General features: G+C 40.4%; 1 protein-coding gene across 1 annotated transcript in view; it reads right to left on the minus strand.

Moving 5' to 3' along the window:
- Positions 1 to 27,946, minus strand: part of DACH2 (dachshund family transcription factor 2) — a 286,703-nt gene that overhangs the window by 63,721 nt on the left and 195,036 nt on the right. Inside the window, exon 4 of the mRNA XM_063313700.1 lies at positions 4,445 to 4,600. Within this exon, the coding sequence (XP_063169770.1) occupies positions 4,445 to 4,600 (156 nt within the window). The remainder of the gene's footprint in view (positions 1 to 4,444; positions 4,601 to 27,946) is intronic.

Raw genomic sequence — 27,946 nt, forward strand, 5'->3', positions numbered from 1 at the left:
CATCTGGAATTCAGAGTGTTCACTGGTGCTGCCACAGAACCGGTTTCCCTTTTTACAAGATGGCTACCATGACAGGCCTGATCTGTCACAAAGCATCTATTTTTCAGAAGACAAAATAGCGAGGTTATCTGTCACCCCCTCTACCACCCCCACCACCTTGATATTCTCTACCAACCTAAGTTACTTCTGCCTTTTTTCCCCCCTGAAGAGGTAAGCACATTTCCAGCACTTCACATACGCTGCACCCATTTCAAATCTAGATTTTTTTTAAAACTGGGAGATATGTGGGTCCCGGAGGCATTCCAGATTCCCATTAAAAAAGAGAGAATGTAAATACAAAAAATTAAATTAAGAAGTTATCCACAAGCCCATAAAGCCCATCTAAAGTTCCGATGTTGAAATTCTCAGCCATGACTTCAGTGATCAGAAACAAGCCTGCATAAGTCCTTCTCAGAGAGAAAGAGAGGTATCTTCTAAGTTTACAGGCCAAGTTTGGTTTAATTTCTGTTCAAAGCAGCTCAAAGGTCAGCCTAAAAAGGGAATAAAGTTCTTGCTTTCAGTTTCTTTTCTCCTCACCTGTGAAAAAGAAAGAACAGGGGAGCCCCGGTTTCATCCAGACCCCTCTACTTAAGCCAAGGAGAAACGATCACCCGAACTATGGCTGAGATACGCAGAAGTCATCATATTATGATCCCAATATCAGTAGTAGCATCTATCTGGAAGACAGTATGATTCCAGAACAGATGCTGGGAAAATCCTTGTCTCTACATTGACATTTATCTATATGCAATACACCAAGAGCTATGATTGGTTGGGAAGGAATACGTGTGATATCTCTTGTTTCACTAACCTCACCCAGCCCACCTCAACTGCTAATGGCAGTCTTTGTCCCCTCATCAACTCTTCTGCTGCGGTCTGGTAATCCTTCCCTGTACTCTACGGAGTTTTAGCACTCCCAGACACCATCTGTCTGAACTGGGCTGCCTATCTCTTTACAATCCAATTGACATGCAAACAACATGCAAATGACAAACAGAATGTAACAGCCCATCCTTGTTTTAAGGGACCATATATCAAAGGTTTTCAAAGGGAGGGAGAGAGAACGAAATGTGTCTGCCTTCTGCAGATCCGGCACAATTATTTGTTATTCAATAAATCCTCGAATCACCATGTGGAAGACAACTGAGAAGTCTTCATCATTAACAGCAACAACGATAGCAATAAAGTGATAGCGGCCAAATACGCAATAAAATAAAATATCTTTGTGGACTTTGCAGAGACCCCAATGGGTTTCTCCCGCATGAGACCATATAGAAGAGTACGTTGAACCTTTACATACAAGTTAGCTTTTGTAATGCAATGTGGCTAAAACAAAAGCTGGCAATACCTAACAATGTATGTGACTAGACCAAGTGTTATTGTGAGCCACTGTGAAATGCTCAAAACTTCCCCAGAAATTTGTAACATGCATCCCATGATAAGCATCATGGTAATGGCATCAAAAAGAGATGCATTCAGAATAAGCTGCAACCACCTGTCTTCACAAGGAAAGGAGGTTTCAAATCAAGATGTTACAATGCATATCTTATTTCTCCCACATTTATTGGCTGCCATCATTTCACAACTGTTTTCCTGCCTCCTCTGACATTCTCGTGTACAACTCATCTGTATTTCTTTCCTCCTCTTGTTTACAAAATACAAAAGAAAATATTATTTTCTGTGTTGGGAAATGGGAGGGGCAGGGGCAGGGGCAAGAAGAAAGCCTAATTTTTCAATGATGGTAAGCCATTCAACAAGGCTTGGTAGAATTAACAAAGGATCCCTTATAACTGGGGTTCATCACTTCCAATTTTATAAACAACTGGATATTCCATTAGAAGTTATTTTGATCTTCCATTTCTTATTGGCAAACACAGATACAACAAGGAGATAATGGGCATTATTCAAATCCAGATGAGGCCAATGGCAAAATATCTCACAGATTTTCATGAAGGAACATCACTGCCAGTGTAGGTGACACTAAAAGATGCAAGAAGGGAATTAGCATATTGCACAAAAAATACCTAAATTTCAACCTTAAATGTAGGGGGAGGTTGAAAGATGAAGGATGGGAAGAGATACCATAGCTCCTGGCTCTAGATCTAATACTACAAGAGAACAGAAAAAAAATGGGATTAAAATGACAGGCTCTAAATGACCTCATCGTCCCACAGAGATTATGACATCACTGGAGGAATGTCCTGTTGAATGCCAACATCTCAACAGCTCCATTAATGCAAAATGCTTAACTGATTCCTAAATTAACCAATTTGTTGGGTTAGCACAATACATCAACTACCAAATAGTTTTTAAATAACCAAATGGGTTGCATTAACAAAACGTGGTAAGGTACCCACCCAAAAAAGTTTAGCATGAATCAACGTTAACCAGGTTAAGGACAGCTACTGGGAAGCCAATCTTAGTGAATCCTGCAATAGATGGATGGGACCCACACTTCCCAAACCAGGTGCTAAGCAAACTGTGACCTCGAGTCCCTTCTTTGCAGTGCCTGGAGTCTTCCATGAAAGGTATAATTGAAAAAAAAAAGTTTATGTTTCAAAAGGAGGAGCTTGGAGGGCCACCTCATATTTCCAAACAGACTACCTCCATTAAAATTCATCAGGCCCTCTGGAAGCCACCAATTACCAATTCACAGGGAAAGTGTGGAAGGAAAACATACACGACCCATTAATATTTACAGGGTTCCTCTCATATTCTAATGGTATGTGGGAAAGACCTTGGGAAACAGGGCGAAAGGTCAGATAAGAGACAGCATAGCCCGCAGCTGCATAACCAGCAGAGAAAGAAACTCAGAAGGGACCCTAAGTTTTCAGCTTCTGGTGGGAATGGCCGACTGAACAGCTGTGCCCACTGGTTCAGTGGGCGGAGCTGACAACGCAGTAACTTTTTTCAGGCTCAGTCAGGTTTTCCTGAAGCCCAGAAATTGGCTTTGTTTTTTGGGTTTATTAAGATTAAAATTATTAAAATTGTTGTATTAGGGTTAAAGAATGTTCATTTGGTTTGCTTTAAGGATTTGATTGATATTATTCCCTTTTAAAGATATGGAATTACTGTTTTGAATTGTTTTTGTTTTTTGGGATTATTAAGATTGGGATTATTAAAATTGTTGTACTATTAAGTATAATAGCAGACAATTTATGTGCTTTTTAATTTGATTCTTATTATAGTAGACAGAAATGTATAGAATAGTGGTAGGAAGGGAATAATTAAATATGTTTTATCTTTTGGAGGGGAGAAAGATGTTTAGGACGTTTATACGAACTTTTTTTTCTTTATTTTAATATAAGGGGGAGGAGTAACTGTACTTAGTGATTTTTATTATGTGTTAGTGGAATGACTTACAGAAATAATGTGGTGTCTTGGTTTAATATAGAGTAAGAGATTGATTATGGAAATTTTTGTATATCCTTGCTGTTAAAAGTCGGAAGCCACATCTTTTTGTAAATTCGAAAAAATTTTCTCTTGTGTTTCCACACTTTTTTAGTTTTTTTCTTCGTGGTTTTTGGTTTTTGGTAGTTTTTATTCTTCTCTTGACACCTAATAAAATTTACTTAAAATGAAAAAAAAGGAGGGACCCTAAGTTTTCAGGCTGCAAAGTTGATGGTGGGAGATTTGTACTTTCTGACATGCAAGATTTTGTTAATGTAGCCTTAGTAAGAATTAGCTCATTAGTAGAGTTAATGAGCTAATTAGTAGAATTAGCTCATGTGGTCGCATTTCCTATCTAGTAAGGGTGACACATACTTGGTTTAAGGAGGGGCAACAAATGGTACTGCCTCCCCCAATGAGTGAAAATATACAGGCAGTCCTCGCTTAACAATCTTTCATTTAGTGACGGTTCAGATTTACAACAGTGCTGAAAAAAACCGACTTACAACCAGTCCTCACACTTACGACTGTCACAGTGTCCCGGTGGTCACATGATCATGATTTGGGCGCTTGGCAACCAGTTCACATTTATGACCGTGGCAGCATCCCATGGTCATGTGATCACCATTTCCGACCTTCCCAGCCAGCTTCTGGCAAGCAAAATCAACAGGGAACCGCTTGATTTGCTTAACGACCACGTGGTCTGCTTAACACCCGCAGCGATTCACTTAATGACTGCTGCAAAAAAGCCATAACATAGCATTGGATTTGCTTAATGACCACTTCACTTAGCAACTGAAATTCCAGTCCCCATTGTGGTTGTTAAGTGAGGACTACCTGTATAGTACTCAGGCTATTTGGGTACCCGGCAGACAATTCCATAAGCCCCTCTTCCTTTTCTTGGCAGTGAAATGAAATAAGAAATGGCAGCAAAAGAGGCAGTTAATGTCAGGGCTGGCCCCGGGACATTTCTGAACCCGACAAAGCGCTGGAATTCTTGTGCTAGCATACGTACTGTTTGTGAGCAGATGGTTTTGTTGCAGAGGACTCAGTGGGTGAGCGCTCGCCAAATTGGGCTGCCCTGACAGTGCCGCGTGGCTAATTCCGTGATGGGATCCTGTCGGGATCGGAGACTGGAGCTTCTCTTTATCCCACGAGGATTCACTTCCACCTAAAAAACAGCAAACAGAACACTGATTTTTCCCCCCTTTTAATGATGGCTGGGGTTTTTAGACAATTATTTCTCCTCTCCCTGAACAGAATCACAGACCACTTCCTCTACTTTATTTTTTGTTATTAGAATACTGATGACATGCCCCAAGACAGATCTCAGGGGTCCCCAAACTCTTCAGCTCCCCAACCCCTTCATGAAGTTTCAGATTGTTCATCAGCCCCCAAGTATTTATTATATGAAAATAATTTAATAATACTACTTTAACTGATAGCACTACAAATAACAGCAACAACAACGAGAACAACAGCAATAATGGATAGTCTCATCGACCCTTGGGGGTTGATAATGACCACGCTGGAAAAGCCCGGTGTAGGGTATCATTGATAAAACAAGGCAATTAACCAGAATAAAACACAAATGAAAAAGCATTAAGAACAACCCACATGAGAATAATGTACATGCCAAGCTACTGTCTCAGATACTCCAAAATGTGGGAGAATAGATGCTTAAATGAAGCCAACACTGCTGTCAATATGGCCTCGGGGAGGATGACAACTCACAATTAGGTGCCACAGCCAAAAAGTCTCTTTATCACAAATCTACATAATCCACTGATTGCAATTACGGGATGTAGAGGAGAGGTCCCTTGGCAGACCATAATTCTTGGACAGGTGTACACATTCTTACCCTGGTTAGGAAGCAAACAAGGAGAAGAACATCTAATGGTGAGTCGCCCTGCATGAATTCTAGCCTTCTTTTTATTAAACCTCTGGAGATGCAAAAAAAGGATGAAAAGTGGGAGTGAGCACCTGTCCATGTTCCTGGTCACCACATGTCCCACCAAAGGAACAATCTGAGTCTAAACAGGTAGCCACAGTACATACATGCATCCTATAGATGTTTAATCAGGAGCCCTGGTCTGCAATCCCTTTCAACTGTAATTAATTTGCAAACCTCCTAATTGAGTGAAAAGAGCCTGCTGTGTTGTTTAGAGCATGGGAATTCAACAGCAACTGCAAACCTCTGAGCAGGAAGCAGGGAAGGATGCCCACCAACTGGGGGACATTGATTTCTCAACAGAAAACCATGAAAATAAGGGCATGAATGCTGTGGACATAAAACATTTTCTATACATTAGATGATTCAGAATTTATTCAGCAAATTTTCAATAAGCCAGGCACAGTATGTAGATTTTTTGGTGGGGGTGGGCTACAGGTAAAATGCAGAGAATAACAGGCCTAAGTCATCTTCTTTCATCTAATATAGCTGGCTGAATACATTTTCTATTACAAGGCATTACATTGCAATTACACAGCAAGTTGCAAAAAGCCATGGTTGAACTGTATTTTACTGAATTAAGCCGGGATCTCAGAAAAGACTAAACCCTGCATCATGGTTTACATACCACAATGAATGGATCTGCAGTGTACACTAAGCCAAAGAAAAATACATCTTATTAAAGTTTGATGCAATATGTGAACTCCACCAATAAATAAACAAACAAACAAACAAACATACATACAAACACATACAGGCAAAATATATAATCTTATTGACAACCTTATGTTGGCCTATGACCATTATAAAGATTGATTTGATTTATAGATATCCAGTAAGAAAATACGTTCTCTCCCATGAACCTGGCCAACTTTTCACAAGTCTCTCCTCTTGATATAAAAATAGATAAAAACTAAACACCACTCAATCGTATCTACACTCTAAACCCTATGCCAATTTTTTTTACATATAGACCAAAACACTCAAAGTATATTTCTGCTATACGGAATGTATTTCTCTCCTCCCACCCCCTCTATTCAATAAAATAATGCCATTATTTTGCAAATTGGTAAAAGGGAGGTATTGTTGGAAAAGTCTGTCTGGATTATTGACAATGCCAGGAATTCATTAACTTGATTTCCAATTAGAATCTATAATACTTCATTGACATGTAAGGGACAGTGACAGGGGAAAAAATGTATCTCAATTGAAGGTAACAGCAGAGAAGCATTCTACATTCTTTACGATGAGCACTTGGCTAATAAATGTGATTCATGTTATCAAACAGTAAAATCTGAAAGATCAATGACTGAGCAAAAAAGAAGATGCTCTATCATTTTTATGCTTACAGCCAAGCTATGAATTATCTTTACTAGTGCAAATGTGTAATTTGCAAAAACGATGAGCTTTGCATGGGCAAAGAAAGATGCGTTTATGCCAAGTTAAATTATATCATATGTTCTAATATAATGTGGCATAATTACAGTGGAGTTCGATGGCACAACTGTATTTGTGTCAGCTGGGCCATCATAAATTTCACACACTTTACAGGGACGACCTCAAATCCATATTGACTGAAATAGGGTACAACTCAGACCTTTTCTCTAGATATATATTCTAGAAACGACAGCATTCCAGAATAGAGATCTATAACAGGCCGCTACATACCAAGCAGCTTTGAAAAAGTAGAAGATAACTTTCTGGAATCTGAAAGCTCCTCTTCTTCAGCAGTTCAATTCTCCCTACGATTTCACCTTTGTGTGGGCGGCTAACCTTCTCTCGTTTCAGTAAAAACACTCTCCAAATAAGAAAGATATCCTAGAACACGATGGTTTCACACAGTGCAATATCTAGATTAGCACTTCCCAATAGTGGCAGCTTCCAGGTGTGTGGACTTCAACTCCCAGAATTCTCATCAATGGACAAGCTGGTTGTGGACTTCTAGGATTTGATGTCCACACACTTAGAATTGCTAAGGTTGGGGAAACACTAGTCTAGATCCACGTCCCAAGATTTTAAAAGATGTACCTTCAAGTGTAAATCCTTGGGAGGAAAGGGGTGTGTGTGCCTGTGTTCAGCATACTTGTTCTAACTTAATGTTCTTGTTCCACCTGTATTTCTCTTTACTTTCGTTATGCATTATTTTAAAAAAAAATGGTTCTGCACTGTTTTTGAATAGTAGCAATATCTGTAGGTAAAACACAGTCAAGCACAAATGCAAAATCAAGTGTAGCACCAAGGTTCCTATCAATAGTAGAATTTGCACACACTCAGTGAAAAAACTGGTGACCATGCCTACCGTAAGATTAGATTGCTGGCTTGAATTTTGATTTTTATCATTTTTTTACCTTTCAGTTTCTTACCATGCGGCACTCAGAGATGCCCAAGAATGCCCCACCATGTGTACTTTGTACTCTTATAGTTTTAATTTTCCTTCTGCTTTGCTGCCTTAATGGGTCTAGATTTAAACTGATTGCTTTAATATTATTTACAAAGTGAAAATGCAATAAACCACTTGGTGTATGTGTGTACTGGCTTCAGCAGAAAGATGGCAAGCAGTCTTCAGCAAGTAAAACGTTTTCTATCTAGCCATTAATTCTGGCTTCCAAACGGTCCTTTAAAAAAATGCTATCATGGTTATCTGACACCACCATTTTGTTTTGTAATTTTATCATGCTCCCGGAACACTTTTTCACCTATCTTAAAAAATGTTAGCTAACTCACAGCCAACACACAATAGGGTGCCTTATCACTGCCCTTTCCTGTATAAGTAAATAAATGGAAAAATGTGCTCTGGCCTGTGTCCAAACTTCTTACTCTGCTGAAGTTGACAGTGTCAGAAGCAAACTGAGAGGCTTGAGAGATTCATCCACATTGCATTTTATTAATCTTATTTTTTGTCAGTTTTTAAAACTTTTCTTGGGTGGGCAAAGAGCATAAATATTTCTCCCTGCTCACATATTACAAGGCTCGGGCTTTGGGCAAAAGATACTTCAGCAGTATTACGGAAAGAGAAAAGCTATATTCAGGCATAATGTCCAAACAAATTATTTACACTCACGTATTTTCCTAGCATCCTTTTGTCCTATGCAGCAAATATTTTATAAAAATGTCAGGATTAGAGAAGATGACAGTTTGAATCAAAATAGGAGGCTGAAACATACACCATTTCAGATATAAAGATGACCTCCCTTTGCTAGCTGAAAATAAAGAAGACTTAGAAGAGCTTAGAATGAAAGAAAAAATGGAAAGTAAACCAGCTGGATATTAAACACGAGTGCTAAATATTAAGAAGACAAAGATAATTTGAACAAGTGTTAAATGGTATTTTTTCCCCTCTAGCTCAAATTTAAAGAGAATATTGGGAAACCAATCCTATGAAGGAAGGCAATAACAAGGCATGATCAAGATGGTTAAGAACTTCCCAATTAAGCAAGATTAGAAAGTTAGGGCAATGGTCTTTACGCTGGTATCATACAACTGTGAAAGCCTAACACGGAGAATGAGTGAAAGAAAGTTGACAGATGCCTTCACATTACAATTTTTGGAAATGCTAAGAGTATGATGGTCTGCAAAGATAAATCAGTCCTATCTCAAATAAAGGCTGATCGTTGCCCACAAGTGATGATCAACTAGTAGACACTCACGTATGTTGGGCATGCAGCTGACATACTAGAAAATGTGATCAGGGTTAGCAAAGTTGGGGGAAGTAGAAAGACGACGAATAAGATGAATGGATGAAAGAGGTTACTGGAATGTCCTTTAAGAGGTACAAGTAGGTTACCGGAGACAGACCAAAATGTTATGGAAAATGGCCTGATTCCAAATATCCTGATGTGTGATCCAGCCTTGTGATTTTGAGCAGCAAGGCTTGAATGTCCAAACACACGTAGCATTTTTAGGAACCCTCCTTTATATCTGGCAGCTGAACACAGCAAGGTGAGGGACTGAGCAGGATAATGGCCCAATGTGTATAACAAAGTTGCAGTCTTAATGTCTACAAAAGGCTGCAGAGGAACACAAATATTATAAACGGATTCATGATCAAGACACTTGGTGCTGAAACATTTTGCCTGTTTGACACAGGCAAGATGCATCAGTTTCCATGGTTGATAGAAGAGAAAGAGAAACAGACATTTTTTTTAATCATAATTAACACCACTACAGGTCTGCATCATTGACTAAACAGCGGATGCAATGTGTAAATTAAGATGATGATCCATACCTGGATACATTCCAGAGAATGTCTGTATGATAGATGCTAGGGAAGGAAAACAAGGCGCTACGTTTCAGAGAACAGAGACAGTGCCTGTTCTATTTCACAGAATCCTAAGCTGGAAGGACCCTTTGAGACCATCAATACCACCCTCTGTTCTGTGCAGGAATCCAAACCGAAGCCTCTCAGCAAATGGTTGGCTAGCATCTGCTTGAATACATCCAATTAAATACATCCAAAACCCTAATCAAAGAGCTACCAAGGAGAAAACCACACCCCAGCAACACTGGCAGGGCAAGCTACTGTGTATAAACAGGGAGCAAACCTCACACTCACTTGCACTGATGATGCTACCTAGTTGGGTCATGAAACATCTGCAAGCAAACAGCCAAGCTCAGAGAGCACCAGGGACTCCACATCCAATTAAAGGGAGACCACTGCCTCTGTGGGTCATTGTTTCCCCTGTTGAACTGCTCACCCCCTGCCCGCCCCCCTGCCCCATGACCAAGGTAAGCTGGAGAGCTTCCTGGAAGGCTGGAAAGGATGGTGGGAAACCACCACTGTAGTTCACCTTGTGGAAACTGGGTATGTTATAGTAGGCTCTGCCTATCATGGCAGGCTCCAAGGCAACCATTTTGTCAGGGAACCCAGGACATGCAGAGCCATAGTGCCGCTGTGCAAATGGTTGCCAGATAATCTAATGCTACATGCAGGGGCAGCAACAAGAACAATATACAGGATTGGGATCAGCATCTGAACCTTACCACAGTCATGAACTGGACCTGAGTCCTGATCTACTACTGTCTGCTGATGAAGAACCAGGAGTTTAGAATCTTATGCCACAAGTCAGCTAAGGGACGCCATTAAGAACATGCAGAAGAGCCATAAGCTGAACTGGACTGTTGGTCCATTTTACCTGTTTGCCCTCACTGGCAGTTGGTCTCCAGATGATGGAGGAGGGATTTTTCCTAACTTGGTTGGTCACACCTGAGAATAAACTTGGCAACTTCTCAATGAAAATCAACCTACACCCGAACCTTCCTGGGGCAATGTCCCAGGGCGACCTGGAATTTCTCAGACGTCCCTGAACTGACCCAAGCAGGAGCTGCGTTTTCACAACACTCCCAGTTGGCTTCAGGCCCAGCAGCTATATCACCCAGTATGTTAAATCTGTTAAGTTTTAAACTTGTTTACAGTGTTTTTCCCCGTAGCTTACTGCATTGCATAATCTAGCCCATGTGGTTAATTTATGGTTTAGCATATTCTGAATACCCAGTGAAGGGGAAAATTCCCCACAACTCAGCTGACAACTGGAGACCACACAATCTGCTTGAGCCAAGTTTATTAAACTGTGCAGGGGACAGACCATGAGGCTCTGCCCACTTAAGGAAGATACAAACAACCTTCATATAGAAGTATAATAAATGCTGACTATTAATGATGTTGATATGTCGATCATCTTAATTTTTTGATGGCATGTGTTAGATTTATGCTTACAGGGAGTACATACAGCTTAGCAAAGCAGGTGTCTGCAAGAGTCAGTTTTTGTGGTTAGGGTTAGGATTGGGTGAACTCAACAACCCAGTTTAGATGTGTTGCGTGTGCACAGCTAGTGTATGGAGCATATTGAATATAGCCGTGTTGTGTCCAGGAGAACAAATGAGTACTCTTAAATCAGGGTTGACCATTCTCAGTTCTATTATATGAAAGGTCTACTCTGATCACTGTTGGTTTATTCATATGTATATGTCATCAGGTGATGCTCAAGTGATACATGTGCACCTGCAATCCTGGAACCAAATTTTTCAAAGAAATCGCTGTATTTATGACCTCATTCACTTTAGTTTTTATTCATCAGTGCCGTTCTCTGCCGTTTTAAAAAATAACTTAATCTACACATCCTGAATGCTCTATCAAGCAATGACACAGTTTAAACCAGCCAATCCCTGGACAACAGCATCTTAATTAATATGAGGAAAGAATTCCCTTTATAACCATTTATGGCATAGAATTTCCATTCTGTCTATTGAATCCTCAGTGTTAACACAGATGCAAAGTGGTCTATATGCAGAAGAAAAGAACATCTCATGCACAAGGTTGTCAGAGGCTGCAGTTATTCTTACAATCACAGGTGTCCACAGGGAGGACAAATGACAATAGATGTGCCATGGCCTCATTGCACAAATGATGTGACTTGTGTGCCTGCCTTAGAAGCCATGATGCAAGTAGACAAGGGCATCATTTGTGCAATGATGTCATGATGCATATGTCAGGATTCTGACATCACCGTGGCTTCCTGCAGACACTTATGCTTACAACGTTAGCAATCATCCTACTAGATTAACTTGCAGAATTATTCCTAAGTTTATTCTTTAGTGAAAAGCCAGTCAGATTCAAAATGGGAGGGGCGGATAAATGTGGATGGATATCGGAATTCCAGGCTGAAATGCCAAAGGGTTGGGAAATCACAGAAGACTTAATGCCGTCCAAATGACCCTCCCTACTGTGATCTTATTTACAGGATATTGCACTGGAAAGATCTTTTCTGGTCAAGTGGAGAATGCTGGGGGGCAAACATGGTGGCTACCAGATAACTGTTAACACTGTTGACAACCTTTTAATCTTGTAAGCCCCCCAGAGTCACTATGTGTGAGTTGGAAAGCCATATAAATTTCTTTAATAAGTAAGTAAAAAAATAAATAAAAACCTGATGAGTCCTTCCCTACCCACCTTCCAAGTCTTCCATAAACTTGGGACAAATTCTCAAACTTAAATCAGAGATAGAAAATTGTATGACCATGGGCTCCTGCTTGCTATATCCACTACCTTCATGTTGTACATTTTAGGTTCTTTTAATTTTTTTTAAGTGTCTGCTACAAAAAACTCAGCTCCAGGCCCACCAAAAACCCAAGGCTATGCTTCAAAGTGTGCCCATTTGCCCAGACAAAGATATATAAAGCATCCTGGAAAATACATACTGTAGCAATTTCACCCATTTGGTTTTTGGTGCCTCCTGATTGGGTGTGTTCAACTTGGCACCAAGTTGTGGGAGTATGCATGACCTGCTTTAACATTCACCTGTGCACAAGCAAGGTTGCCTGGCTTAAACACTTGGCCCAATCTTTCACAGACTGCTGGCATTTCTTTTTCGGATGGCATTCAAATCACCTGCCATGCCTATGGCCTGGGTGAAACTGGGTGGTCTCAAGTGAGTTTGCAGAGGTAGCTTTTCAATTTACCCCAATGGGTGTTAGTCAAGCAAAACAGCCTGCAAGGGAGAAGAGAGACATACAGGTAATCCTAAGTTTAACAACCACAACTGGGACTGGAATTTCGGTTGCTACATGAAGCAGTCATTAAGCAAATCCAACCTGATTTTACGACCTTTTTGCCATGGTTATTAAGTGAATCACTGTGGGCGTTAAGCAAACCACATGGTCATTAAGCGAATCATGCAGTTCTCCATTGATTTTGTTTGCCAGAAGCTGGCCGGGAAGGTAAAAAATGGCAATCATGTGACCACAGGAACTGTGACGGTCATAAATGCAAGCTGGTTGCCAAGCGCCAAACTGTGATCACATGACTGCGGGAACACTGCGACAGTCAGAAGCGTGAAGACCGGTTGTAAGTTGGTTTTTTCAGCACCATCATAAGTCTGAACTGTCACTAAGGAAATGGTTGTTAAGCGAGGACTACCTGTAATTGATCAGGCAAATTAATTATTGATGTTAAAGCTCACAAGATTGAAGCTGGAGGTTTCTGGCTGCAAGGTTGTTTTCAGCATGCAAAGGCCTCCTAGGGCACAACCTCTGGGACCTCCCACAGCCAGTGACTCCTGGGACTATGCAACAGAATTAAGCCACAGGTACAAAATAAATCCAAAAAGTAGTTGTCATGCTTTTTGGTCTTCCATTCCTCAGTATTCCAGGAAACCAGGGACAGTCCATTATAGTTAGTTCTTGGTCAATCCACTGAATAGTGCAAGCTGCCACCCCTACAGCAAGTGGAGAGGTAGAATGGAATGAGGATAAAGCAATGGGGTTCTTAAACATTTTCCCATCTTCTGACAGTAAGAGAGGCCTTGATTTGAGATTGGCTCGTGAAACAGCTCTGATTGTTTTTATGATGTCCTCTGGGGCTGACAGTTGCTATTTAAGTTGAGGAACAAAAGCACTGCATTTGACTGTTAAAACTTTCATCAGGCAGCTATGGTGGGACAAACCTGGTGGGGCAATGATCTTGACAACATTGTCAAGGCACTGGAAGGGTATCTCTCAGAAAAGGGTCAGAGGCTCACCCTCTAGATTTTAGTTGTAGCATTTTATTTTTTAAAACTGGCTCTTCCTAAGGAAGGAGAGTCTGCAACATGCAGATGTGTTTTGTGCTCTGGTGGGTATGAAAAGTTTCAAAAACTAATCTAAGTTTGATGGGTTGACATTGTTTTCTCCTTTGGTTTCAGATTCATTCTATCTATTTTTGAAATGGTAAGGTGTCCCTAAATGAAATTCTCACTGTCCACTACATCTATCTGCATTTGACATTTGATTTGTGGTTATACATTTCTGGGGGAGAAAAGAATTGAATTCCCTCGTTGAACGCAATAATGCCTTCGGTGTCCGTGCATGGCGAATTCTCAAAAGCTGGTGTGTGCGTGCATGTGTGTGTTACATCTTACAGACACACAATGCTTTGTATCCTCCCTCCCTCCCCAGCAAAGTTTTTAAATTCTACAGAAAGCAAGGGTACATAATTTTGCTTTATTTTTTATATTTCATACAGCCGACAAATCTGAGCTTAAATATACTGCTAGGCATGGGAAAACTCCCATTTCTGAGCTGTGAAGGCAAAAATAGAGGGCTGTATTTCAGAACTGTTATGACTTCAACCATCTAGGAGGTCTAGCTGAAATCCAGTGGGTCTCTTTGTCTCCTTCTTAACAGCCCTCTGTTAGATAGCTTTGAGACCACGAATAGTTTTAAAATACTGAGACGGATTTGTTTTTAAGTTGCTGTACTGACTTGTTTTTACTGCTGGAAGGTGCCCAACTGTTTTAACAGCTGCTTTGCTTTTAGAGACTTGTAATTCTCATTTTATTACATTTGTTTTAACTTATTAGTGGCCTCGAGGTTGTTCAAAGGCAAACAACTCCAGTACATTTGTGAGGAGGCTCCTAAGACTTTGTCACATCACCAGATTCACATTCCACAAATTTCCTGGAGTTATGTCAGGGAAAGCTTATGGAAAACATTATGGCAGGAACCTTCACATTCACGGAGCAGAGAACAGAGGGAGATCATTGGTACCCTCCAGTTGTTTTGGCCTACAACTCTCACGAGCCCATGTCAATGGCCATGTTGCCTTGGGATAATGGAATTAATGTCTATAATATATGCAGGGTACTAAGATGGCTTTCTCTTATCTAGGAGCATTGATTCCTGGCAATTATGAACCCTGCTTCACATGGTCCTTCCAATCCTAAATTCATAATGGATTTGGTCATTGTGAGCCAACTCTGCAGATACATGCCTTAAAATTGGGAAACGGAAGGGTCTGGCATGCAGATTTTCAGGAGTCCATGCATTCAAATCTAGTATCAACTTGCTTCATCCTTTCTCTCTACTCATCATGGGTGTGTTTACCATATAGCACTCTTTGGGGAGCATACATTCAGTCTTAGTCAGTATGGTTAGAGCATACCAAAAGCAGTCTCAATACAGAGTTCTGTTCTCTGGAGGAAGCCCTGAAATTGGACATGAGGGCAACAGGATCTCCTTCCTGTCCTCTCCAGCTTACCATCACTGATCCATAGCCATTAATAGCCTTGTCCTTCATAAGTTGTCTAATCCACTTTGAAAGATGTTGTCAGCCTTACCAGGTACACCAGACAGGGAACATGACCAGATGAGCTAATTTTACTTTACTGTAAAGCTACATTAACAGACCCTTGCAAGTCTGAATGTACAATTCTCCCACCGTCTCCTTTACAGCCCAAGAAACTAAGGAAGGCCTCTTCTGAGCCTCTTGCCCCACCCATTATGCAGCTGGGGGCTCTGCTGTCTCTTATCTGACCATTCCCTAGGCAGCATCTCTTTGCCCTGCCTCTCAAGGTCTTTCCCACATACCATTACTGATGTCCAGATTGATGACTATCCTATCTCTTGTGTCAGTGAACTACACAGTTTAATGGTCACCATAAAGCGAAACCTAATTTATTAAAGGAAACTAAAGAACAATAACAATCAAGCTTTTCAACAAATATCTAGAAAATAAAAATAAACGAATTGGGGAAGCTTTCAGAAAAAAAATATCATTAGTGGAAATGTGGAAACAGGAAATAGTTCTTTTCACAGACTGAAACTTCAGTAGCTGGAATAATAAAATAAATCAGAATATAGATATAGATGATAGATACAGATCAATATATATAATCGGTTTACATTCCATCTCTCTCTCTCCTATTTTATATTTTCCAGAATAAAAATACCGGAAGGCTGCAATTTAAGTGTTTACTACCAAACAGCAGGACTGACTTTTCACTAAATGATTATAACTGAAAAATAAGAGCAACTTATGGGGGTTTCCTAAAATGCACCTGAACATTTGAGGAACAAAAGAATGGATCCAGTTTTAAAAGGGGGGAAGGAAGTGACTAGAAGTCCATTGGATGAAGAAATTCCCCTAAGAATCTGGCTTTTTATCATCTAAAATGAAAAATGAATGAGCTAACCAAAAGACCCCTCAGCATTTGATGATTTGGTTTTCATATCCACATTAACAGGATACTATATGGTACATTCAGAGTAAGCCACAAAACTGATTATGCTAACGTATTAAAAATGGAGGACTCCAGTGATGGCCTTCCGCTGGTCTACTTCCAAAAAGTTATCAAGTGGCTCAGCAGATGTAATTACTGCTCAGCCCTGCCAAGCCTTTGAAATATGCCCATTAATTCAGCAATTCCCAGTCTGTCCATCAGTCAGTCATACTTAAAAAATATGTCCGTCACAACTTAGGTGTGGTAATCTGTTGATAATTGTATAATAAAAAGATAAGGGGGGAAGCACCCAGATTCCCTCCAGCTTTGTGAAAGCTAATCCTAACTTTAAGTGAGAAAAATTAGGGCTCAGTTGGTTGATAACTTGAATGAGCTGTAACACTGCTCTTCCACCAAACGCAAAAAGGGTAATGTAGACTTTTACTATTGATTTACCTTGCTTAGTATCTAGAAGCAGCAATCTACAAGCTGTGGGATACATGTGGCTACCAAGCGCCGCACCCCCCCTTTATTTTTTTGCGGACCTCCAAGACTACCCTGCCAAAACTTGTGGCAAACCACCAATTTATACAGAGGTATCTGCCACATTTTGCCAGATATGGACAAAATAGGTATATTCAGCTTCATATAGTTTGTAACACATCTATTCATATAATAAAAATGCCTCCATTCCCAAAGGGTGGAAAAAATGTAACAAGCAGGCTGAAGTTCTTTTCTCTATCCTCTTATCACATCACATCATTACCCCTTTGGACATCTCAACCCAACCTATCTCACAAGGTGGTGGTTGGGGGAAAAATGAAGAAAGCAGTGTTATGAACATCACTTTGAGTTCCTGGAAGACAGATGGGATATAAATCTAATCAACCCGTACATAAAAGCATTTTTTTTCTTGCTGTTACTGGTAGCATGCCTCTTGAAAGAAGAAGCTTCCAATTTTCTTTGCAGCAAATACAAGTATGATTACAAAATTATCTCTTACTCTTTGGTTACAAAAAGAAATGCTCTCTCTTTTTCTATTAATCTAGATAAGACTTTCTCAACCTTTTGACCCTGGAGGAACCCTTGAAATATTTTTCAGGCCTTGGGGAACCCCTAAACATTCAGGCTCAGGTATGGGCCAGAAGTTACAAGATTATTATGTGTTTCTTGGGTAGGCCTGTAGATATGCACTAACAGTGTTCTTAAACTAAAAATAAAGAATGTAACTTACCTCTTTTATGTGGAGTTGCCTGAATTTGAAATGATTTTTAAATAAACTGTGACCTCCCAGGGAACACCTAGTGACCTCTCACGGAATCCTAGGGTGCCACGGAACCCTGGTTGAGAAACCCTGCTCTAGATTTTTTTTTCCTGATCATCAAAACCACAAATCGTGAATTCATTTTTTTCTGTTTCATGAGAAAAGTCTGTAAGGGTTTCCAGTCAACAATAAATGTAAATAGTGTCTTTTCTTTAATCAAGGAAGTCAATTTAGCCATCTCTGCAAGTTCCATCACCTTCACCTATTCCTCCATTGTGGGCAATGCCAACACTTTCCACTTTTAAGCGCATATAATCTCACTGCAATTATCATGTATAAAAACAAAGTTCCATGACTTTTTTCCAACGGTCTGTCCATTAATCCCAAATGAAAAACTCCTGGTTTCAGTTGTACATTAGTTTTTAAAATCTTATGAATTAGTATTTGTATCCAAAATTTTCTGGCTTTTTTACACCTCCACCAAACATGATAAAATTTCATGTTTGAATATAACATGAAAATAACATTTCATATTATGCCAATTAATGGAAACTCAGGATCTCAGCCTGTTGCTCTCTTTACAAACCAAGATAATGTACCAAGACTTGTTAGCTTATGAATTTTATCTTGTTTGGGGGAAAAAAGAGAAAACCCAGGATTCTAGGGCTTCACTATACACTAAGAAAGCCAGTTCTGCTTTACGTAGTTATTAATCTAATGTGAAGAGCAAAACAGGAGGAAACAGGCTAAGTGGATTCGCGCTCTGCCAATTCACATGAAGTTAGGACTCACCAGAAACCTGATTTACTATTCAGTGTGAATTTGGTTAGTGTGAGGAACGTTTGATGGTAGCTGAGTGTACTTGTGCCAGCATTTATTGCATGCATGCACTAGAGAGAATATTCACTCAATCTCTGCACAGAGAAGAGATGGGATAAATAATAGTTATCATGCAGCCTAATTTATCAGCCCTCTACAAGCAAGCAATTCAAGCTCAATCTGTTCTTGTCTTCTGCAAGGGGGGGAGGAGGAGGAGGGAAGAAGGGATATAAGGAAGAAAGGCAACAGAAGAGTAATTCAGAATGAGGAAGGTGAGAAAAGGAAGGTGTCAAGAAGAAACCAAATGACTTCTCCTGCCCACTTTTGACCAGCCCCACCTACTGCTCCTTAAATCCCCACCTACCACTGAACACAGCCCAGGAACCTGCTTGCAGATAGACGCAGCTCTCAACAGAGAGAACGTTGCTCATCCCTCATGCAGAGAATGTGAGAGGGCCTGAAGAATACCACTAAGTCCAAGTGACTTCCAAAGGTGTCTTTCCAAAAAGCAAAAAATGGGGGCAGAAGATGGAAGGCAACTGAGGTGTCTGATATGGGTGAGGGACTAGCTTCAAACCAAGAAAGGTGCGCTTCAGCCCAATACTCTTCTCAGAAAGGCTTCCCAGCCTACAGCAACACATCCTTTGACACAGTTTTCAAACTTTACTAATTTTGGCTGGGTGCTCCGTTGATATTAAGCAAGCCGCACTTTGATGATCATTTATAAAAATATTGACAGCTTGCCTCCTCGTACCACTGCCCAACAACGTGTTTCCAAACATTTTGCCCATTTCTTGCGAAGCATCGCCATCTGCCAGGGGTGGCATTTCCTAGCTGTTTACTCCAGCTATCTCCAAGAAGTCATCTGCCACTGTCTAATGCTGCCTGAATAAAGGGGATTAAGACTCGGATGCAACAGAGACTATTGATAATGTGGCATAATTGGGAAGAAATGAAGATAAATGAGGTTGAGGATGGAGAGGCAATTAGTCGAGGCGCCCGTACAGCTGTGTTCTCGGCCCAGCTCCCTTGGCCTTTCCAATGGCGAGGTACGCACAAATTAAACATAATGACAAACGCTCACTTCCCCGAGCTCTTCATTTTGGGAAGAAAGTTGATGTTTGTTCTTGACAACCCCCTGTAATAAAATTACTACTTTCTTAAAGAGCAATACATCACAAGGCCCTGTGCGGAGCATACATTATTTTATTGACTTCTTTCTTAACTTCTTATCACACTTGGCTTCCAACCAGCCTCCAAACTATACATCTGAAAGGTGGGAGTCAGAACTCTCTCAAACATTTCCATCCTCTGTCCTCTGATTTCTTACCACCTTTCCTGGCATGAGCAAATTATACCAGGTCATAACATCCACCCATAACAACCCATGATTTGCCTCAAGTCTAGCACAGGGAACTACACCTTGAATTGGTCTGGAGATAAAGAAGATATTTTTTGGATAAAAAGCAAGGAAGCGGGGGGTCTGAAATGTATTCATAAGAGGCCTGCCCCATTATAATTGTCAAAGATCAGGATCACGATCTGGAGCTGGGTTTCCAACTAAGCAACTTTCTGCTCCCCTTACTTCAGCTGCAGAAATCTTTGGAGTCATTGAAAAGTAGCTGAAACATTATTTATTTAATCAAGCAGACTGACTGGTTGAAGCACTTGTGAGCGGAGGTTGAGAATGGCAGTTAGTAAAATCAGATGGTAAGGTTGTTTTGTTAAACTTACAGCAAAGTTAGGCAGTAAAGGCATCAGGTAGTTTTTTTTTTTTTGGTTTAAGATCTTACATGCATTATTTTTACTGTGAAATATATCATGGTGCATATTGACTTTATTGCTCTGGTGTAACTTTTAACTGTTGTTAGGTTTTACTTCTTAATTTGGATTGTGGTTGGACTGCAGCCCGGGGTGTGTGTGTGCTGTCTAAACAAAATCTGTTTTATTTTGTTTGGCAGATCAACAGTTTGGTTTTTTCTCATGAAGTAGTATGTCCCAAATATTAGGTTTGATCTCAGTAGCCGCTACTTTGGATGTGGTGGCTCAGTGGTTGGGACACCAGGCTTGTCAACCGGAAGGCTGCAAGTTCGGTGGTTTGAGACCCAAGCGCTGCATGATGGAGTGACCTCCCACACTCACCCCAGCTCTTGCCAACCTAGCAATTCAAAAGCACACAAATGCGAGTAGATAAATAGGTACCGCTTTGGCAGGAAGGAAACAGTGTTCCGTGACTGTCATGCTGGCCACATGACCATGGAAGCATCTTTGGACAACGCTGGCTCTTCAGCCATGAAACGGAGATGAGCACCGCCCCCTAGTCTTGGACATGACTAGATGGGAATCTTTGCCTTTACCTAGTATCAGAATTAGAGCCAGTTTGGTGTTGCGGTTAAGGCACCAGGCTAGAAACCAGGAGACCAGGAGTTCTAGTCCCATCTTAGGTCCAAAACCAGCTGGGTGACCTTGGGCCAGTCCCTCTCTTTCAGTCCCAGAAGGAGGCAATGGCCAACCAGTTCTGAACACCTTGCCAAGAAAACTGCAGGGACTTGTCTAGCAGTTGCCAGGAGTCAAGTTTGACTTGAAGGCAATGAGAGCTGGTTTGGTGTAGTGGTTAAGGCATCAAACTAGAAACAGGGAGACTGTGATTTCTAGTCCTGCCTTGGGCACAAAGCCAGCTGGGTGACCTTGGGCCAGTCACTCTCTCTCAGCCCTGGGAAGGAGGCAATGGCAACCCACTTCAGAAAAACCTTGCCAAGAAAACTGCAGGGACTTGTCCAGGCAGTCTCTGAGAATCAGACACGAATGAATCGATAAAAATGAAGTATCAGAATTAATGTATCTCTGGATATCAGTTTCTTGAGAATAGCAGCATGACTGTAGTATGTTCAGAGGTATCTTGTTGTGTATCTGGGAAATCTAGGGCAGGATAAACCTTTGCACTCACTCAGCAGGGTTTTTTTTGTCCTGATATAAATCTGGTAGGTAGTTAAATCTGAGCTTTGTTCTATCATTGGTGAGTCATTGCCTTCTTATTCTTGTACATTTCCCACCGTCCCATCACCACATTTCAAAAATGTCTACTTCGGGGTGTAATTACACTAACGAGTATCATGAGGGTTAATATGACCTTTATTTCATTTAGTCTTAGCTATGAATTCATAGCATTCTCTGAATCATCAGGTTTTTCCCCCTTTATTTTGTCCTTTCTAAATCATGTTGTGTGAACTCAACAAGACAAATCAGGATTATGGGAAACTTGCTGTAGAATTCACTTAATCCCCTTCTGAAGAACTTATAAAAAATGGCTCTTAGGAAGTTTCCTTGGCATTTTATGCTTGGTTTTTGTCAACCACACTGGCTATCAGCATATTTCCAGGGCCAGCTCAAAATGTTTTATATTAAATGTCTTAATATTTAAACTTCTTCATAGTCTGGGGCCAGAGAACCTGCAGGATTCATCATCTCTCCTCAAATGTGCTTGCCTGTCAACTTTTGGATTTCCCACCATTCAATTCCAGTGGTTGGTTAACAAGGAAAGGACCTCTTTATGGCAACACCCAGGTTTTAGAATGCTCTCTTCCTCAGCTAGTTGATTGGTTTTATGTAGAAACTGCTTTGTTCAGCTTATTTTAAAATATTTTACAGTAGATTGATTATTTTGATGGCAAGTTGTCCTAGAAATTCATTCAAGAGTGTCCTAGAAATTCATTCAAGATTTCAAGTTCAAATCAGAAAGATAAATATTAATTCTAAATGTTTTCTACAATAAAATATTGTACAATATTAGGTAGAAAATAGGGACGCGGTGGCGCTGCAGGTTAAACCGCTGAGCTGCCGATCGGAAGGTCGGCGGTTCAAAACCGCGCGGCGGGGTGAGCTCCCGTTGCTCGTCCCAGCTCCTGCTCACCTAGCAGTTCGAAAACATGCCAATGTGAGTAGATCAATAGGTACCGCTTCGGCGGGAAGGTAACGGCGTTCCGAGTCGTCATGCTGGCCACATGACCCGGAAGTGTCTATGACAACGCCGGCTCCAAGGCTTAGAAACGGAGATGAGCACCGCCCCCTAGAGTCGGACTCGACTGGACTTTACGTCAAGGGAAACCTTTACCTTTACCTAGGTAGAAAATAAAGGCAATAGTACTAACAGTAACAAACAGTATTTAGTAATAAATTAGGCATATGTATCAAAACATAAAATAAATCTGCAGGAGTTACATAAGAAAATAAATCCATGGAAAATGAGGGAAACCATGTACCTTTGAAGGTGACTGGAAAATATGTATTGCCCTATTTGTAATTCCAGTGCACGGAGTTCCATGACCAATGGCTTAAAATAATGAACTTGGATTTTCAAGTGGTCTTTAGAGTTCTAGGATATTGTGTTGAGAACAACAACCTCCCCCCCCCGAAAAGGTTCTTCTCTCTTGCACCGTCCGTGTCAAGGTTAATGAGCTAAAACTAGTTAAACTGATATTACCAAATTAATGACTTTTTTATAGTACACTGCATGGATTTTAACAGAAAGCTTAATGTGGAATAGTTAGTCTTAATTGAATTAGAAGGTATCACATACATACAATTAAGCTTACAGAAGCTGGTGGTATTTTAAGGTAATTGCATCCAGTTGCATCTAACTGGACTATTCTGGAGCACAATGGATGTTCTATCACTGTCAAACAGGTGCCCTCATCTGCTCAGGAAGCAGGAGGGCCAACAGCTATGCAACCAGGAAGTATCTTCAGCGTATGTCAGAACAGAATATGAAAAGCTTTTGAGATTGGAGGAGAGAAATGAGATTTTGAGAACAAGTAAAGATGATGCTACATTGACACTTGTCAATGCAGGCTTGCCTTTTTAAAACTAACATATATTTTTAAAACATCAACTCAAGCGGGGAAGGGATGTGGTGGGTATCAACAGTGTCTCTAGGGAGAGATTCAACACTGCATCTCCTGCTGTTCCATCCTCACATTCCTTGGCGCATTCATTCAAACCTCCGCCAGCTCAAATGTATGTAGCAGTGTCACTTTGGGCACAAACATAAGTCAACTCCCAAACGTTCTAAGACTTTTTACTGCTTATTATCACTCCTGCCACCTTAAAATCTCTCTCCTCTTCAAGGTTTTAGAAGAAAGGTATGCTTCTAGCAACTTTGAGGAACTCCTGGGATTTCATGAACGACAAACTATAGTATTATGCTTATATGCCAGTCTGAACCAAGAACCGAGCTGAAAGCTTTGTGTCTTATTTGGATGATAAAAGTCATGAATCTACTATAATGAGATTGGCACAGCTTCTCTACTGATTAAATGTTGGAGAAAAAGAATCTCACTGTCAAATAGCAGCAGGTGCACAAAGACGTACAACGATGTCCGTTAAATGAAAGTACACATTTCAAAGTGGAGGGTCTGTTTTCATATCTACATGACCATCAGTTATGATTGAAGACACACTTTCTTCCCTGTGCTAAAAAAAAAATACAAAAAAAAAGCCCAGATTCCATGCCAACTCCTCTGTGAATGTCTGCAAACTGCACATAACTTTTGCAGCAAAGGTATTCATGACAGCATCAAAATCCTCAAAATGCTGGAAATGGTGTATTTGTTGGCCAGTTTTGAAATCTGGCCATAAAAATTAAAGAAAAATATGCAAAGACTAGCCTTTTTTTTGGGGGGGGGGTGTCCACGTTTGTGTTTCTTTGGAAGTATCATGGCAGCCTGATTAATTAATACTAATTTGGCAAATTGCTACCGTGGCAAGTGGGCCAGGTCTTTTGATGGTGCCAAAGTCATGGGACAATCATGTGCAGTGTGGTATGAAACTTCTCTGCCAAACTGCAGCAATTATCTTGTTTTCTGTACCCGTTTCATAAAGATGCAGGAAGCCTGCTAGCTATGATCTGCCAATGGAATGAGAGAAATGTCTGAACCAGTTTCCAAAGCTATTGGAACACCACCATCTTCCAGCCAAGTAGCCATCCATGGTAGCACCAATCCTGTCCAGGCCTTCAGAGAACATATTTCTCTGGCATGTACTGGAGGGGATGGGGGAAGGAGGAGAGTTAAGAGGAGGACCTGAGGAACGAACCGAGCACTTTCTTGCAGGCAAAGGAAGTGATATAATACTAAGCTAGGCTTCATCCCACCAACTCAGAAAAAGGCACTGTCTCTTGCTGCTCTCTCTCTCTCTTATAATGCAGAAATAATATTTTCTAGCTCATTGGGCTGTGGTGAAACTTCCAAAGAAAGGGCTGTCCTAAGTTTGAATGCTTAAATGAAAAAGTGTTATATAAATGGGTACTGGTTTGGTGCAAATTCAAAGCATACTCTAAAAACCTCACGGGGGTGACCCTCGTTTCCCATTTATTTATTTGTTTGTTTGTTTGTTTTTCAAATTTTGCTACTGCCCATCTCCCCCCCCCACTCCAGAAGGGGGACTCTGGGTGGTTTACAATAGAACTGAAGTGTTTAAAACAAGTTAAAAACAATAATAATAAATAATATATAAAACATAAATGCAAATGCCACATGTACATATAAAATAAAATAATATGTAAATAAATAGAAATATTTGCCGGGATCCCTGGATGGTTTCTTACCCAGGGCCTCGCAAGAGCCTAGCACCAGCTGAGTCCATCTACATATACATAAAGAAGCAATCAATGAAACAATTAATGCTCAGATTGTCAGGAAACATCTTGCCTTCCACATAAATCAGGTTTTTTTTTTTTACATGGCTGCACATGGGTTTGATAAAATCAACTCTGATTAAAATTGGCATTTATGGGGCTCCTGCTGTTGTCAGCTGTATAGCTGGAGGAAAATGTGTTTTGCTCAGCATGGGAGTTGCAAAACCAAAGGAAAAAGAATGTTTCTTCTGGTCTTCGTTTTGTGTGTGGTTGATCAGGACAATAAACACTTGAAAACATTTGATTCTGAAGAGCATTTTTCCAAGTTCTCACAACCTTGGTGCCCTCCCACCTTACCTGCTAGCCTCACTTTTTCTAGTTCTGAAAATAGTATCAAATGTACACCAATGCGGTTGTGCACGCACACACATCATTCCTTAAGACTGTGTGGGAAATGGGTCATTGCTGGAGTTTCACAAACGGTCTTTGAATCCAAAACATTGCAATGAATGGCTGCCTAGTGCAATGCTGAGAAAATAGCCAGAAGCTTTTTTTACACTGAGATCTACCTGCCCCAACCTGGGTACCCTGCAGATAAGATGGATTACAATTCCCCTTGTTATGGATAAGGATTCTTCTAATTGTAAATCATGGAAACAATAGTCTAGCACATCTGGAAGTCACAAAAGATGCCTAAGAAACCTGAGCTGCTTCTTGAGAAGATAAACAATGAAGCACACAAATACATCAAAGCAGCACATACCTTTGGCTGTCAACCCAGAACCTTGGAGCTCAGCCTACATCTTTATGGCTGCTCCTCCAATGAACAATGAAAGCAAGATTATGCTTATTCCTTCTGCTTTGCCCCATAACCTTTCAATGCAACCTAGACAAAGGCTGCACTGGAGGACACAGCAAATTTTTAGATTTAAGTAGCTGATCCAGGAACTATACGGCTGACATCTGAGGGTGCTCTTTCCCCACCTGATTCTAAAACTGCGACTCCCATCACTCCCAACCTGGACTACCATTGGTATGTTGGTTGAGGAGGATGGGGAACCGAAATCTAATATTTCTAAAGGGCACCATGTGGGGAGAAGGCTGCCCTTCCCCATGAGTTCTTTGGCAGGGCAGGGCAGGGAGAAGGGGAAGGGGAAGGGGAAGGGAAGAGAGAGGGTGTGAGGGAAGGGAAGGGAAGGGGAAGAAATGAAATTATTTTATTTCAATTAATGGGTCTCATTAGACTTCCATAAAGGTATGTTTACAAATATGCCATGGAACTTAGAAAGCTTTTTAAAAATATATGCAAACAGCAGCCATGGGGTAAGTTCTAAGAGGGAGCTAGAGCAGAACTCACACTTTCTGAAAAGACCCCCTTACCAAATTTCCTACCACAACGACACCAACAATATCCCAGTTTGACGTACAAAAGAAAACAAACAGCCTGCAATGCAAAGTCATAAATAATTTCATGGAGAATAGGACTGGATCAGACACAACCCTGCTTCTTTATTTAAAATAAAATCAATCTCTATGTTTCCTCTGTTATTCTCAAGCACACTTCCTGTCAATAGTGTGAAAAATGATATGGATTTAGGAGGGGAGCAGTCTCAATGTAGCTCCTCTCATATTATTATTCCAGTATCATCTGTTACAAAGTAAGACCAATTCCCACATCTAATTACAAACAGGATTTCAGAGTCATTAAACAAAATACATTTCCATTAGTGCTGCTGTAAGAAGATAGGGGGGAAAAATGAAGATTAGTGCATGCTGAATGTCTTTTTCCCCCCTTGAAAGCTTTGAAGAGGTAGACCTCTACACTCAGATACTATAAATTTGTGAAAGAAAAGGGAAAGGTTCATGAATGTATGCAGTTTCTTTGACCAAAACAGGATTAAGCAAAAAAGAAAAAAACAAATGTTATGAACAGTTCATCATTAGTCCTTTTACCATGCATTCAATCGTAAGAGTGACTTGGAATTAAAAATAAAGAAAACCAAACAAAAAGCTGAATGAATACACAGCTAGATTTTCATTTATTTAAATATTATCACCTATCATCAAAAAAATGTGTATTTAGAAGTGCCACTAGATCCTGAATATTGGGGTATTTTTGCCCTAATGAAACACTGGAGGAGCAAAAAAACAGAAAGCATCAACACTAAGGAGCTTTTCCCTAATGGTTTTCCTCATATAAGAGTATTTAAAGAATCCAAGGTTTCCAGATACTGATCTGGATTTTATAGATCAACATGAAGATCTGAAGTTAATTATCAAATAGTTTTTGCACTCCCAGGATGCTTTTATGTTACACAGATACAAAACATTTCAGATGTGTATACACATTTAATTGAAGAATTTTTTTTGCATAATAAAAACATAACTTTAAAATACAATTCTGATGATGCAGAAAGAGCCCAGAACACATAGATCCACATAAGTGACAAAGATGGGACTAGACTGAACACACAATAAATCTTTATTTCTTTGACCAATTTATATAGCTGCCCATCTCGCCAACTGCAACTCTGGACAGCCCACATCAGATTAAAAACCAACAACTAACTTGTCTCCAAATTTCAGCTACAGGGAAATTCTCAGGCTAATTTTTTGTTCAGAAGAAAGAATTTCAAAGGAAGCAAACTAGAATTTCAGTCAGATTGGTGAATTCTATGATCAGTTTGGCTGAGAGCTGGCTCAGCCTATGAACCATTTCTGGCCCTCTGCAAGAGCTAGTCTAGTCAGCCTTTTTTTTTTTTGCAAATTGCAGGCAACTTGTACTGTAAAATCCACAAAGTGGGCAGAACTAAAATAAAGCGGTCAGGCTTAGGACAACAATTAGAGAGAAAGACCATACTTAACATGCTTATTCCATCTTA

The sequence above is a fragment of the Candoia aspera genome, chromosome 12, assembly GCF_035149785.1.
Source record: "Candoia aspera isolate rCanAsp1 chromosome 12, rCanAsp1.hap2, whole genome shotgun sequence".
NCBI lineage: Eukaryota > Metazoa > Chordata > Lepidosauria > Squamata > Boidae > Candoia > Candoia aspera.